General features: G+C 40.3%; 1 protein-coding gene across 4 annotated transcripts in view; it reads right to left on the bottom strand.

Moving 5' to 3' along the window:
• Nucleotides 1-4,933: 4,933 nt before the first annotated feature.
• VLDLR (very low density lipoprotein receptor) overlaps nt 4,934-16,340 on the bottom strand; it is a 34,249-nt gene continuing 22,842 nt past the window's right edge. For 2 of the 4 annotated variants that reach the window (XM_033237202.1, XM_033237204.1), the window contains 15 exons: nt 15,872-16,243; nt 15,653-15,775; nt 15,444-15,566; nt 14,559-14,678; nt 14,331-14,456; nt 13,673-13,844; nt 12,866-13,084; nt 11,834-11,952; nt 11,082-11,221; nt 10,617-10,758; nt 8,913-9,059; nt 7,923-8,006; nt 7,467-7,547; nt 6,472-6,641; nt 4,934-5,586 (listed from right to left, as the gene is read on the bottom strand). In XM_033237202.1, the coding sequence (XP_033093093.1) occupies nt 5,551-5,586; nt 6,472-6,641; nt 7,467-7,547; nt 7,923-8,006; nt 8,913-9,059; nt 10,617-10,758; nt 11,082-11,221; nt 11,834-11,952; nt 12,866-13,084; nt 13,673-13,844; nt 14,331-14,456; nt 14,559-14,678; nt 15,444-15,566; nt 15,653-15,775; nt 15,872-16,243 (2,174 nt within the window). In that variant the 3' untranslated portion in view covers nt 4,934-5,550. The remainder of the gene's footprint in view (nt 5,587-6,471; nt 6,642-7,466; nt 7,548-7,922; nt 8,007-8,912; nt 9,060-10,616; nt 10,759-11,081; nt 11,222-11,833; nt 11,953-12,865; nt 13,085-13,672; nt 13,845-14,330; nt 14,457-14,558; nt 14,679-15,443; nt 15,567-15,652; nt 15,776-15,871; nt 16,244-16,340) is intronic. The other 2 variants (XM_033237203.1, XM_033237205.1) reach the window with 1 other exon arrangement.

The raw sequence follows: 16,340 nt of genomic DNA, 5'->3' as shown, positions 1-16,340 counted from the left end.
CCAGCTCAATCTTTGCACAGTACTGCATCCCTTTCTAAGAGAAGATGGCAGTAAGCACATAGGATTTGGAATCACACATTTTTTGTAGCCTCAGTTTTTACCTATGTAAAATGGAGATACTTATTAGGGTTGCTGTGAGGAGCAAGGAGAAGACTTGGGGACACTTACTTAGTACAAAATTAAGCATATGATAAGAATTTAAAGGAGATTTTAAGTGCTTTGGCAGCCATCTAAAGACTATGCAGACTCTGAAATATTTGTTTCCATCCTAGGAGGTAGTCAAAAGAACTGAGGCAGAAAGATCGCATCTATGTTTCTAGGGTTTAAACCATGCAATCTTTTAAGCCTTCTTAACTATGCAAGATGCTATCACTCCTTAAATATCAGACTTAGCTCTCTTTAGACAGGTGTAGAGGAGAACACTTGGGTCAGCATCTAACACATTACATTCATCATAAAGGTACCTGTGACTTGCACTGGTAAAGTCACTTACCGGTTCCTGTGTGTGACAGTAAATACAGACTTAGCATTGATGTGATATTCAGTAGCAACATCTGCCCTGCACATAGTAGATGCCAGACACAGTGCTGAGCTTTTCGTGTGCATCTCACTTAACACTTACCTTGTCACAGTGAGACAGTCCCCATCATCTCTACTTTACAGGGGGAATTAGTAACTTGCCCAAGGTACCACACACAAGACACAGAAGTCTATGCTGTTAACTACATTGCCTGCTGTTTCTAAACAGAACCACCTTGCCACACATCTGTCTTTTTCCTTAAGCGCAGTGAAGAAAAAAGCCATTTTTGATATGCCGTGAGGTAACCTGCAGAGCACAAACTCCCCACCCGCAGCTGGTCTCACTCCTGTCTCAGTGTTTTGACACTGAGATTTTTACAGTGAGATTTACAGGAGAACACTGGGTCATGGTCCTACTTTGTTCTTTTTCTCAGATTAGCCAGGCTCAAAAATGTGAAACAGACTCAGGAGACAAGATAGAGAGAAGGAACCCCACTGTTATCAGTTCGTTAGTAGCTTATTTGTCTATGGATCCCTAAGTTTCATATCTAGAGCCTCACTGGTAAAATGCATTCAGCTTTCATGTGTGAAGGTAGATATGAAAGGGATATGCAAAGATGCCTGATAACCTTCACATGCAACTGTTTTGAGCTAAAAATCCTCCAGGATGGATTAGAGAGAAGTAAGTTCGAAAAATGCTATTGTTCCATCTTTAAATTCATTCCCTCTGTATTTGGAAATAAGTACCTTTGATAATTTTTCTACTTTTATATATTTCTGAACTCTCATAGTTTAGGTCCATGATACGGCTGATGCATGGATGTACAATTTTTAGTTGTCCCAAGGAAAATCATACTTGTTAGGATATTTAGTTGCGTAGTTTTATAATATTACGATTCTGGAAGAGAAGAGAAGTCATTATAAGTCCCTTCTGGCCTTAGAGAATAGGTAATACCAAAAATACCTAAAAACCTTTTATTTAAGAAAGTGAAATCGCTTGATGTGCCCTCCCACTCTGGTTAGATGCTTAACAGACCACAGCAGACAGTGCACCTCAGGGCTAAGTGTGCAAGAAAACTGAAGTACACAAAAAGCAAATTATAGGTTCAGGTACTGTGAGGCATAAAACAAGAATCAATCCATCAATCCGTGAAATCATTTGATGTGCCCTCCCACTCTGGTGAGATGCTTAACAGACCACAGCAGACAATGCACCTCAACCAGGGCTAAGTGTGCACACTTGGCCAGCAGCCGCCAACAGAAAGTGCAGCAGCAGCAGTTAGCGCTGACACAACTATGGCTGCTATTGCCACCATCTCCCCACTAACAGGGCTTGCAGAATGTATAATACCACAGGAGATTATATATATGTGGTTTTTAGGCACCGCCTCATTACCCACAAGAAGGGAAGTTTCTTTCTACTCTTTACTAGTTGCTACTCCTACTTGTTAGGAGTTTGATGTATCAGACCCTTTTGAGAAATGTCTATGTCACAACTACATTCAGGATAAAACAATTATGAAACTTGAAGGGCTCAGATTTGGGGATCAAGATTAGCAGGTGGTATTCATTGTACTTGAACTTAAATTAGCAAAAGTATATGTGCTTTTTGCAAGTTTTTGCCACCATTGAAAGCAAAATGTATAGCTTTAGCTTTCATTTAGATTCAAAATAATAAATTGTTTTACTAGGGCAAGATTTCACTAGTAAGAATTCTAGGAAATTATTCCAATTAGATTACATAATAGAGTTAAGTGACCCCTAGAATCTTTAGGTTTGTGGTAGAGATTGTTGAAAGGTAGACTTTAAGTTGGTCTCCCATTTCAACAGTGTTCTTAACTGAAGAGTTAGTCTTTTAATATCCTATAGTTTGCTATTTAAAGCTTGGCTTCTCATTTTTGCGAAGGTCTATTTGACTTCCACAGATACAAGGAACAGAAGCAAATGCCAAAGTGCAAGTCTCGTTTTTTTTTTTTTTTTTTTTTTTGCCTCGTATTCATCAAGAACTAGAGAGGCAGGGATACCTAGGCTTTAAAACACCTACTAGAATGTTTTAAGGGAACTAGTTGGACAACTGGGACTAATTTTGCCAAATAGATAGCTTGCAGAGGGCACTTAAAAATTTGGACAGAGGAACTTGGCTGGATTTCTTTACCAGAGGCCACAAATCTGTCTATTCACCTATCATCAATCTTTGTGGCAATTCCTAAAATTTCTGGAGGGTCCACTTTCACTTTGTGTGACAGGCTCATCTAACTCCAAATATTCTCCTTTAGTGTGTGGTAAGCTTCATATTTTACCTCTCAATTATCTTCTACATTAAACTCTAGAGACACAGCAAACTTATCCTAACACATTTCACATAGAATTCAAGTTCTTGTTTGGGTGATAAAGCCAAGGCCTCTTATCATTCATGCACTATTATTACAAGTTGTATTGACTAGTAGTTTAGTCATATAACTATTTTTTATTTTTATAAATTTTTTTTTGTAGAGACAGGGTCTCACCATGTTGCTCAAGCTGGTCTCGAACTCCTGGCCTCAAGTAATCCTCCTGCCTTGGCCTTCCAAAGTGCTGGGATTATAGGCGTGAGCCACCATGCCTGGCCCCCCAGTATATTTATTCTTATTTCAATAGGAGTATCTAGTTACTTTGTTTCTACAAATGAGTTTGTACCTCTTAGGTACAATGAGTTGTACCTTGGCTTCTTATTGGGGAGGACATGGTAAAAAAAAAAAAAAAAGATGTTTTAGACTCTTTGAGGGTTGGAAATTTGTACCCAGAACATGAAAGAACATACTAGGGACAGGAATTCAAAAGATGATGATGATAGAGAATAATACTTTATTTGCCAAAACAAACTTTGGGCCTTATAATTAATACTGTATAATCGTTATAATGGGGAAAGTAATAGTATCAAACTTCAAGCTTCTAAAGGGAATTTGGTATTACACCAGTTAAAAAAAAAAATCCATGTTTTTTTGTACCATAGCAGGGTCAGAGCAGCATTCAAACACTGAAATGGCTTTCAGAGTTCATGTTGAATGCTAACCTACTTACCAAATAGGCACTTCAGCTACTCACTGTCAGCAGGCCACATCCTGTTCAGTGTGATGACTAAATGTACAGTAAGGAAAAGGTGGAGAGCAGACAGTTCTATATTCATGACTACAGCCTTTTCCTTCTACATGCTTGACCTCCAAACCTCCCATGAAAAAAAGGTCCAAGGCTATCTTTTTTCATTCAGTTGACCAAAATCACAAGGAGGCATCCCTTAAGACAATAGAACCAACTTCCCCTTCATCTAGTAATATTAATTTCCTTGCTTAAGCCACAAACAAGATGTTAACTGCCTTATATTTCATATGCAAGTGAAAATATGAGTCATCCACTGATTCATGTAGCGACTCAAAACATCTTCTCTTCATCTTCTTCCTACAGTGTTGGTCGGTCATTTAATTCCAGAGGAATTGCTGTACCTTCCGCAGTCAACTTTCCACCTCACTTGTGACACACAGCATCCACCCGACGCTTCCAGTCTTGTGTCTTTCCTTGATTCCAGACATCCTGAGACTTTGGAGAAAGGAAGTAATGGCCAACCTGATGGAAAAATTCACTAAACTCCCTGTGCAACTTTTTCTTTGTCTCAAACTCTTCATGTGCTCTTCATACTGTAAGTTCCAGAAATTGTCCATAAGAATCTGCCCTATCCCAGCCAGGATAAAAATTTAGGTGATATTACAATTATATTCTTCATGAAGTCACATTAAAACAGTGGTTTTTAAGCTTTAGTTTACATCAGTATTGCCTGAAGGGCTTATGAAAGCAGGTTTCAGCCCCAGCCCACAGAGTTTCTGATTCAGTAGGTCTGGGATAGGGCTGAGAACTTGCATTTCTAACGCATTCCCAGGTGATGCAGATGCTTCTGTTCCCGGGACCACACTGAGAACCCTTCCTTAGATTGCTCAAGAATGCCATTGCTTGCTATCCTCCCTGGCCGTCTTCACAGTAAGACAGTCTAGACTTTTATAAGAAGAAAGCCCTTACCCATGCCTTAGAAGGCACTTGTCCTTTACCTAAATAAATGACAGAACATGGAAAACAGACTTAACTATAAAGAAGCAGAGTTCATAGAAATCTTAGCATGTGTTTCTCGATCAGGAAACAATGGAAAAGAAACTCCTCTAACCAAGAGGAATTCTAGATACAGACTAAGCTAGCTTCTTTTACACAGTAAGAAATATTTTGGGAGCTAAATGTTAAACAGTACTTCATTTTTTAGCTGCACTTGGGTGTAAGAGAAACTAGCCCAATTACAGGCTTAGTTATACAACATCAAGAATTATAGCTCACACAGTTAGAACACTTGATACTACTCAGGCTAGGATTTCATCCTAGAGGAACAGGCACAAACCATGGTTAAGCTGCTTGGTTTAATTTTTTAGCACTTGAAAAAAAATGTACAGTAGTTTGAACACTCAGTCTTTGCAAACCTCCATTGAGGTCAAAGATTTCATTCATACGTACAAAATTAGTTTACAAATTTTTTTTGGCAATTTCATCTTAGTAACCCGTTTTATCCTATTGCCATTGTCCCAACCATTGAAAAAGTTTACAATAATTTACATAGAAATATTTTCAAAGTGCTTAAGAATAGTGATTGTTCTCTGGGATATTTACAGATGGCCTATACAATGTATGTACAGGGTGGTATACACTATAGCACAAGTTTCATTGCTGGAATATGGCTTTCTAGGGAAAGTGCATATTTGGCCAGAGGTGGCAATACTGTCTAGAAATTCAAGGGTTACAGATACTTGGTAACCACATCCAAAGCCGAAGTAGAATGTGGACAAGAATATTTACAAAAGTAATAATATAAAAACGGTCAAGTACACAAGCTTGATCCACACAAAGGTATCTTGATGTTCTTCCAGCCGAGAGGAAGAAAGAGACTTCAGCTGCTGGCTCGGTTACCATTCCGACGGGGGTATTTGTTTAGACCTCAAAGGTCAAGACTTGTCACAGAAGTCAAGCTAGATCATCATCTGTGCTTACAACTGATATCTGTGGAAAAGAAGAAGTATGGAATGAGCTTGGTGATCACTCACTGATGGCAACTCTCATCTTTAAAATGGACCCTGCTTTTTAGTTGGTCACGCGAACACTCAGAGTGCTCAGAAGAAAAGTCAGATACAAAGGAGTACTGAGTTGTATCATTCATGCATTTAATTTGAATTCAACTATACCTGCTTGGTAGTGAGATAAGATAGTGTGACTGATTCTGCCTCTTCTACTTAATGATCATAAGTCTTGGAGAAAAATGTGAAAAGCCATCTGTGTGTCAAGAATTGACCACTGTTCCATGTTTCACCAGAGCTTGAGAGAGGAGCAATCAATACTTGTTTTTTTCAGCCTGTTTCCTAAGTGAAGGCCAAATACTCCACTTGGGTTTCATCTGAAGAACAAGTGAATGACTACTGCTAGAAGAAAAGCTAGCTATACTAAGTGTGTAAGTGTGGTGGGATACTTTTTAAAGCAAAGTGTATCATAAGTTTGGCTAAGTGAATCTTACTCAATACACTGACTTTAAGCCAACTCTCCTATATATGATATGATATGCTAATTTACTTTCAAATATGCAGTAGGCAATGGATTTAATAGTTCAGTAAAGAGCTACTTGGTTCATGCTAATATTTACATGTCATTTCTATAACCAAAAATATCTTAATATAGTGGTGACCTTAAGTTGACCCTCTTGCCATTTGGTGAGGGTTAGATGCTGATCAACTGACTGACTTATGTTCTAACAGGCTACACTGTCTAATATCCAGGTAGCAGATGAAGTGTTTGGTAACTCCATCATCCTAATGGCTCTCTTTCCAGCCGAGGTCTCCTTTCTGAAAAGTCTCACTTCAAGCCATGGTGTATAAAGACACAAAGCTGACTTACTGCTGGGTATGTGTGTCCGACAGAAGCACTGTGTCTACCGATGTCTATGGAGAGGTCCTCTTCAGTGGTTTTCAAGTACACAGGATTGTCAAAGTTCATACTTTTCATGTTCTTGTGTTGCCAATTCCGCCACATCAAGTAGCCACCTACTGCTGCCATCACTAAGAGCACTGAAAAAAATCAGAGGATAGCTAAGTGAGCTAAGTCTAGTATTGGAACATACAAGAAAGGTAATAATGTTAAGGAATCCATAATAATTGACATTAGTAAAAATGTCATGTTTTATGGAGCTAGGATAACTAGAAGTTGGAATAAACATGGGCCAGGAGCTTGAAACAAGTTCAGCCCAGAGGTAGTTCTATGCACTGGAGCTGGGCTAGCCACATCCATCCAGGCAAGGGCAGGGTCCTCGGTCCCACCTTAGGCTCACCAAATTAAAACTGCAGAAGGTTCTGGAGAGCTATTCAGGTGTTCCTGGTGTGTTAGCTAAGCTTGGAATCTATTAATTTAGGACGAAGGCTTTTATAGCAAAGCCCTTATAATTCGCATGTCTCATAATAGTTTTAGAGGTCCTTTTCCATAGGTTTGAAAATTCTTAACTGCTTTTAATTTACCCTCAACAAGTCCTGTAACTCTTCAAGAAAGCATTTGTGCATCTCCTCTGTATAAAGCATTACACACATTTCAAAGGCGAAACAGAAGAGCAGTTAAACAGACTTATAAGGGGATAAGCCAGGCTAACAGTGCTGAAGTGGAAAGCAATAACTAACTGTTGAAAATTTTCATGCCAGTTACTGTGCCAAGGGTACAGCTGAAGAGAAAGATATGGGCCTTAATTTAGTGTACTATGTGGGGGAGAAAGTGAATATAATTCAGTGTCATAAGTGCTATGACAGCATAAAGGGCCATGAAAGGGGTAGCTCCAGATGAACAAAAAAATCTTCATCTGGTATCTAAGAAGTTCTTGAACCCAGACTTGTAGGAAATCTACTTACAGAGAGGAAGAATGGCCCATGCGGCAGAAGTCCCTTTTGGGGGAACACTGACCTCTGATACTGCTGTGGTCACATTGATCCCTACAGAGGAATAAAAGGACTCAGTTTAGAAGGGTCTGTATTAAGATTTAGAGATTTACCCATCAGGTAAGGAGCCAAAACCTTTGCATCCAACATTGATGTTCGGTATCTACTACAATTGAACACCAGGAACAACTCTGGCCTAGAAGTATTTGAGTCACATGCTGTAGTAGCCATTTCACTGACAGTTCTCTACTAGAAACCTTAAAGATCAGTCAGGAAAAGATATGCAAATTTTAAGTCTTTGGTGTTTAAATATAGGTTACCAATTGGGGCAGAAATAGTAGTTAAAGGTTGCATTAATTATTTAAGCTATAGATACAAAGAGTGTGGCTGTTAGTGGAGATTAACAGTTTGCAGTACTGAACTCGATACCTCCAGGAACTAGTCCACTAGTTGGTGAAATTTCTGTTGTGTTCGTATCTTTTGTCTCACTGTAAGTCACAGTAGTTGCAGTACCTGAATCATAAAAACCAAGAACCTGGTTAATGCCAAGGTTCCAGAATGGCTAGCTGTTTTGTCCAGACAAGCCATGCAAAAGCTTATTTTAAAACCAGGTAAAATAGACAAACCACTGCTGAACTAAGTTGTACAGCTGATGTGTCAAAACTGAAATAGCAATCTTCATGCAAAAAGAGATACATGAAACTTTGGGAAGAATAGTCAGTGTTTGGAATTTGACAATTCAAAATGATGGACAACCGTATTTTATCCCTCTAAACAATATCCCATATTCCTGGAAATTACAAGAAATGTTTTCAAGATGCTCTGGTGTACCAGGCATACCAGACTGTCTTGCAACTAATTTCTTGGTAAACTGAGCTAATCGCTGCCGTGACCTGACCATGAATCACGCTAATAAACACCTCACCAGCCTCACCATATGAGCTCCTTGGCCACACAAACGAGTTTAATTTGCCACTTAATCAAAAGCTAAGAACAGAAGACTAAAGGCAAATTGGGCTTAAGTGTTATTTTAGGGAAGCGTCACCCACTGAGGCAATGAGGTTTCTGTAACCACGGCCTTCCTTAAGCATAGTTTCTGTCCTCCTCCTTTTGAGGAAAAATGTTAAGGCCTCGTTTAATTACCTGCAAGTTGGCTAGCTCAGTGCTGCTAAGGGACTAATTGGTACAAATTAGTATAAGGTATGTTGACACTTTAGTCTCCTATAAACTCATTTAATGTTGAAATGGGTTAGAGTCAGGTCTAAAGAAATGACATGATAACCCGGCATACAACCATAGCAGATATCTTCTCGAATCTATTCAAAGAATTAGCTAAAACAGAATTCTTAAAAAGCCAAACTTGTGTCTTATATTGCTTGTTGTATGTTCTACTTGTGGTTGAAACACAAAATGCCTTACTTTGGCAGTCTCGGCCATTTTCCTCTAGATTGTACCCACTGGGACAGGAACAGGTATATTTTGGAGAGTGATCATTAATCTGTGGTGCTGGCAGGCATAGGTATTCACATCCTCCATTCTCCATGTCTTCTTCACACCAATTTTTACCTAGTCAGGAAAAAAATACCATTAAAATGGGTATTCCAATGCCCAGTGTGTATAAAGCCTTGTTCTACATGTTGAAGACCTGAGTCCTTGCCCCCAAGAGCTTAGACTTGTCGACTCTGCCAGTCCTTCAAGTGAGAGCAATATCAAGGAAGAATAAGTATAAAGGTACAGGCAGCATGCTCTAAGGACATCAGATTAGGGACCTCTTGGAGACAGACTGTAAAAGTTATGTCTTTAAGAGATAGATTCCAAAAGAGGAGGTGGGGAAGGGAGGTGAGGGACCAGGACTGGCTCTCACTATTGGCCCAAGGTTTAGTGTGAAGGCTCAGAGAAAGGAGACTAGGCATGTTCTCCTGGTTTTCTCTTGACTTGCTCCAACAAAGTGGAAGGAAACTCAGTCTTAGGAAGGTTTGAAGGTTTTATTTAGATAGAACCAGCCCAGTGTTTTCAGCAGGACATAATATAACCTGATGTGTTGGAGAATCTACACAATCCTATATCAGGTGTGTCACAGGGAGAAAGTAGGTGTTACAAGTTGAATTGTGTTCCTCCCTAAAATTCATCTATTGAAGTCCTAGTACCTCAGAATGTGATCTGATTTGGAGATATTAAAGACAGGATATTTACAGAGGTAATCAAGTTAAAATGAGGTCATTAAGGTGGGCTCTAATTCAATATGACTGGTATTACAGTTCACGCCTGTAATTCCAGCACTTTGGGAGGCCGAGGTAGGCAGATTACTTGGGGTCAGGAGTTTGAGACCAGTCTGGCCAACATAGTGAACATAGTGAAACCCCATCTCTACTAAAAATACAAAATGTAGCTGGGCATGGTGGCTCACTCCTGTAGTCTCAGCAACTCGGGAGGCTGAAGCAAGAGAATTGCTTGAACACAGGAGGTGGAGGTTGCAGTGAGCTGAGATTGTGTCACTGCACTCCAGGCTGGGTGACAGAGCAAAACTCAGTCTCCAAAAAAAAAAAAAAAAAGAAACCTGGACAAAAGCATATACAGAGGGAAGATGATGTAGAGACACAGGCGGAAGAGCACTGTCAACAGACCAGGAAAAGAGGCCCCGAACAGACCCTTACCTCACAGCCCTCAAGAGGCACCAACCCTGCTGGCACCTTGATTTCAGACTTCTGGCCTCCAGAATTTTGAGACAATAAACTTCTGTGGTTTAAGGCAGTTTGTGGCACTGGATTGCAAAAATCCTAGCAAACTAACAGTAAAGGAAGTTTGTAGCACAAAAGCTACTTTGGAGGCTACTGCAATAGTCTTGGCAAGAGGGGCTGAAGGCCAAGGGGACATGGAAGAAGCAGAAATAAAAGATCAGACACTGAGGCTTGGGAGGGAAGCTAGGAGCTGAAGCTGAGAAGCCATTTCTCTAAGGCAGCAGAAATAAAAAAATAATGTGTGAAATGTTTGAGGTAGGGTACGGGAGGGCAAACGTTCCTTTTAAAGAAAGGTGAGTTGCCAAGAGCTACTGACATCCAGCAGGTTCTGTGTCATGCTGCTTCCCTTAAAGTGGATATTAAGGACTGTGCTTCTCCACGGTACCTGATGGCTGTACAAGTTCATGATAGACAATGATGTCTTGGGCATCATTAAGGTTGTTGACTAGAGTGGCTAGCTCTGATCCAGTGAATTTATTGGCACCATAGACTGCTTCGTTTTCCCCATCTATCCAGTAGACACGATCCTACAACAGAACCCCACAATTAGCATGTACGTCCAGGATTAACACAAATCCCTTTCTAAGGTCATTATCAGTTACTTCTCATTTAATGGACTAAGTTTATTAAATGCTGAGCTGGGACACTAGATATAAAACTGTAAAATAATCAAGTTTAGGTTTGAAGTGCTTCTGGGAATTAGCTTCTAATTTGTACCAGGTTTTAAGTGAAAGCAGTTTCTCAAGCCATGCTCAGCTGCTCTTCCCTCCTCCCGCCATGTCTATCATTTCTCCTCAAAGTGATAGAGTAGCTGAAAGGTATACACACTTTGATGTGAGACACATCTTACCTCAAATATTGTTAGTGCAAGAGGGTGAGCTAGGAACTCCAGAGACTTTAGTACTATCCTACGATCTTGGCCATTCAAGTCCACGCTGGATAACATGTGCAACTTAGAATCAAGCCAATAGAGGCGGCTTTTTATAAGGTCTAGGTAGGAAAAGAATTGTCATTACATGACAAGCCACTACTACTCTGGCTTCCATTTAAAACATCTAATGAATTAATATTCTACTTTTATGGTTCTTTCCCCAACAGGGTTTCTTAACAGGGGTCACACAAACCTGGCAAAGCAGCATGCAGAATCTGTATCCACATTCATTTTTGGGGACTAACGGGGTATCTGAGATTCTCAAAGTAAATGACTTAAGAAATATTACTCACATTACAGAAAATATTAAAAGAGGCTGGCATTTTGTTGTTCTCCAAAAAGCCAGAAGAAAACTGTTAAAAGCCTGCAATTCAGGAAATGCTAAGGCACTCATGCCCAGAATATTTAGTATGAGTGCATCCAAGACCTAACCTTCACTGAGTTCATGTCACATATTAGGCCCAGCTGGACAACAGGTCAGTAGTTATGGAATGTGTAATTTGCTAATCCACCATTTTACTTCTGTTGTTCAGTTACTCCCATTGAAAATTCCTGCTAGAATTTAGGAGGAAGCAGAAGAGTCATCTGCTAGTCGAGAATTCACCATGGAGATAAATGGAAACACTATGAAGATAGCTGAGTGGGTGGTCGAGAAGGAAGAACATACATACCAAGTGTAATTCCGTTAGGCCACTGGATATCCACTGTCACCAGTGGACGTCTATCAAATCCATTCATTCCTGCTTTTTCTATTTTAGCTGGTTCACCCCAGTCTGACCAGTAAACAAAGCTGTGAAGAATTAAATGAGAAATAAGCCTCAGTGGTTTAGAAGGAATAAAGTTGTAGCTTGAAACAAAAATTTAAAATTTGAGCAGAAAACTCAAGGGGTTCTCTAGTGACAAATAGTAACACTTAAGGGTCTAAATTTTGTTCTAGGTAAATAAAATTGAATATTAAGAATCTGCAAGTTCATTATTAACTGTAATAATCTATGTTTGTCTGACATTTAAATTTCGGCCCAAAGTCACAAAGTTATGTTTCCTTTTTAAAAGGTCACTTCTTTCAGAGGAGTGAAAGACAAATATCCTTTAAATTTCATAGCAGGGGTTGGCTGATTGAGTTCTAACGAGGCTGCATGGGGGCCAGTTGTGATGACTACAGCCTTAGTCAACTTCCTAAGCTGCTCTTCTATGTTACTTAGTGGTAATTTAGGGAACCCCCTTAGTGAAATGTTTCTATAAAGGTCTGTTTATTTCTGCTGGACTTTCAGACAACTTGCACACTTAGATGCAATGTCGTTACCCAAATCCCCACAATTCAGGCTGTCATTTAGGTTTGATCACCCAGAGCTAGCACAGCAAAGTATTCAGTCAAAAACTAAAAAATCACTTGCATAGAAACTGGGTGGGCAAAAGGGTTCAGATACAGCTTTTGGTACACACATCAAATCAGGAATGTTAGTTCATTGATATCAACCAGCAATCAGTCATACGAGTCAGACAGGAGGAACTGTCATACAGATAAGGCCATCCTAGGGTCATTCAACTGGGGCAAAACTGATATCTTGAATTAGAATTCTAATTCTTCGTTGTAGAGGGCTGATAAACCTTGAGATTTTAGTACTAATTCAGGTATGAGAAAGCTCATAGGACCTACACAGATACCATTCAAAAAGCTATGTGATGGAAAACAGTGTACAAACCCAGACAGTGGGTCCACAGCTATGGAGGCAGGCTCTCGCAAATCAGAGTTAAACAGGAACTTCCTCTTGGTTCCATCTAGGGTAGCTACTGAAATAGTCTTAGAAGCCGCATCAGTCCAGTAGATGGTCTTGTACACCCAATCAACAGCAATGGCTGCAGGATTATAGACATTGTCGATCATTTTAACATGTCTACCAACCTTGTCATCAATTGAGGCACTGAAACAGAATAGGTCACAAGAAATTTAAGAGTTTGACACAATTAGAGCTTGGAGAATGGACTTTTTGCTTACAAAATGGTCAATGACTTCATTCAGAAAGAAATCTAGTAGCACCACAGCTCACCACTCAAATTATTTAACCATGCTGCTTACTGATGCTAAATTAATAATGCTGTGGATTATCTAGTTGCTGGTATGTATTCTATATACAAGAACAACAAATTTCTAAGTGAAGCTATTTGTTTCAGTATCCATCATCTGAGCTTCTATAGTTCCCATTAAGAAACGGCTGTACTACCATTTCTATTTGTAGCAACAATGAACAGTTCTCAATTAACTGTAGAGAAAAGGGAGAAAATATAAAAAATATGAAAGATGTGATCTTTTATTTCATAGACAATTATTAGTTTCTAATTAGGAAATGATAACAATTTAATAAAGAATTAATGTTAGATTTAATGTCCCCAGGTAATTAGATGCTAGATGGGGCTAGGCACAAAATGAAACTCCTCCAAACTATCCCACAGATCACTTCCCAAGTGACAATGACTTATATCAAGACACCACAAATGGAACTGAAAGTTACCTGAAGATAGCCTTTTGGCTTAGATCAGCCCAGAATAGTTTCTGAGCAGCAATGTCAGCATCGAGAGCCACAGTGTTTCTTAGCTGTTCAACTAGTTGGATATATTCTTTCCTCTCTAAGCCAATCTTCCTGATGTCTCTCCGATTAGTGAAGATCAGACTTGGCTCTTTGCCTGCAAGATGAAAGTCAGGGTTACTTAGTTTTGCTTTAAGAAGGCAAGGTGTTTCTAAACCATCTCCTCCCAGCAGAGATCTTAGAAAGTAAAGGTATTGTGGAATACGTCAGTAGTATCTGTTCTGGAGTTCCTGCCCCTGGGACCTGCAAGTGCTTCCTATGGTTTAGGAAGGCCTGGGGTTACAGCCTTCAACAACAGGGTGGGTGATGAATAAGTCACTTATCTGAGTTGCACTCAAGTTTTGGAAACAGACAGCATGCAAACCTGGTAGGTATTCATGGTATCATACGCAAAAGGAATGACCAAGATAGATGTCCGGGGGAGAGATCTGCTATTTAACTGATACTGCTGTATTATGAGGTTAGCAACATTGTTCTCAAGTACGATTTCATGTTTAGTTTGACTACTGTGGTCACTGGCTGTACCTTTTAGAGGGACTTACTTGTAAAGGTACAATAGCTACACCAGTCCAAGTTCATTTACCTACTGCCTTGCACACGCCAGTGGCAAGATCCATCTGATAGCCACGACTACATTCACACTTGTAACCACCTTTTAAGTTGATACAAATTTGACTGCAGATTCCTGGATTTTGGCATTCATCAATATCTAGGAGGGAAATCAGAATTAGTCTTGCTGCTCCTATACCTTACTAGGTAATACTACACTTTCCCATCACCCGCAGGGTCCAGGTTTTCTTCTTAGACTCACCTCCACAGGTTTTCCTATCTATCAGTTCGAACCCAGCTGCACAGTCACACTCGTAGCCTATAACTAGGTCTTTGCAGATATGGGAACATCCGCCATTATTTACCAAGCATTCGTTTATATCTGGAATAAAAATGTAGCAGTCACTTGACAACTTATTTTCAATACCTGTCTTTCACATTTAAAACCCAAGCTATTTGATAACTTATCTAGTTGGCCTGGTCAAACCCATGATTTGTCTAAGACCTAATCATTTATTTTATAGGTATATATTTCAGGGTGGATTATCTATCTCCTTGGCAAGTTACCAGTTGGTCAAGCAGCATTTAGTCAAGTTTCTCTATTGATGATCAGTTATCTTTAAGGAGGTTAAACTATAAACTAGTTTGGGCTAGGCACGTTGGCTCATGCCTATAATCCCAGCACTTTGGAAGGCCGAGGCAGGTGGATCACGAGGTCAGGAGTTTGAGACCAGCCTAGCCAACATGGGGAAACCTTGTCTTTACTAAAAATACAAAAAAAAAAAAAAAAAAAAAACCGGGCATGGTGGCGGGCACCTATAGTCCCAGCTACTCGGGAGGCTGAGGCAGGATAATTGCTTGAACCTGGGAGGCAGAAGTTACAGTGAGCCGAGATTGCATCAATGCACTCTAGCCTGGGCAACAAGAGTGGAACTCCGTCTCAAAAAACACAAAAAACATAACAAAAACAAACACTATAGTTTGTCCTACCTGGGTTTTTAAGTCATAAAGTATCACTCTGAAGTCTACAATTAAACTTCAGTATATTCAAAAGTTTAACCAGCCATTCACGCGGGGTCCACAGTGTTAGCTATGCTGGATTGTATCAAACTTCCAGGGTTTGTACTTGAGCAACAAGTACACTTACGACATTCTTTCAGGGGCTCATCACTCCAGTCCCTGCAGTCCTGCTCCTGGTTACATACTTTGCTGATATCTATGCATTCTCCACTTCTGCATTTGAATTTTCCAGGGCCCAAGCACTGATTGACTACAAAGAGAAACAAAGAAGAGAGATTTCATGAGTGGGTCTGGTCAGAGCAATCCATTGCTTAACCAACAAGAGGAAACCCTTACCATTTTTGCAGTTGACTTCATCGGAACCATCGACACAGTCTCGGATACCATTACACTGCCTGCTGCCATGGATGCAGCTGCCATCCTCACACTCAAATTGGTCAGGTCGGCAAGTTCGAGAGGCTACAAAGGGAGGAAACACCATGGAATGAAGCCAGCAAATTGTCCCAGTTGATACATGGAAGAGAACTGAACGTGCCATGCTAGAAAGCTACTTACGACAGTTGACCTCATCACTGCCGTCCTTGCAATCAGGGTCCCCGTCACATCGCCACTTCTTATGGATGCACTCGCCAGAGCCACACTGGATTTCGCTGGCTGGACACTTGGTGTGTATAACTGGCTGGCGGCCACACTGCTCCAGGGACTCATCAGATTGGTCGGAGCAGTCTGCATCATCGTCACATACCCAGCTGATGGGGATGCAGGAGGAGGTGCTGCACTGGAACTCATGGACGCCACAGGTTGGTGGGGCACAGTCCAGCTCATCACTGCCATCACTGCAGTCATCCTGGCCATTGCATACAAAGTTCCTGGAGATGCAGCGGCCACTGGAGCAGGTGAACTCACTGGGGCTACATGTTATATTGCCTGTTAAGAGAGAGGGTACCCCATTGAAAGTGCATCAAGATAGGTCCTTTCAAGATTCTTGTCCCAAAATCTAATACATTGATCTTTATTCATTAAT

This window comes from Trachypithecus francoisi, unplaced genomic scaffold, assembly GCF_009764315.1.
Source record: "Trachypithecus francoisi isolate TF-2019V2 unplaced genomic scaffold, Tfra_2.0 Lachesis_group16, whole genome shotgun sequence".
In the NCBI taxonomy this organism is placed as follows: Eukaryota; Metazoa; Chordata; class Mammalia; order Primates; family Cercopithecidae; genus Trachypithecus; species Trachypithecus francoisi.
Note: the sequence above shows the minus strand (reverse complement) of the source record. Positions and strands in the feature narration are given on the sequence as shown.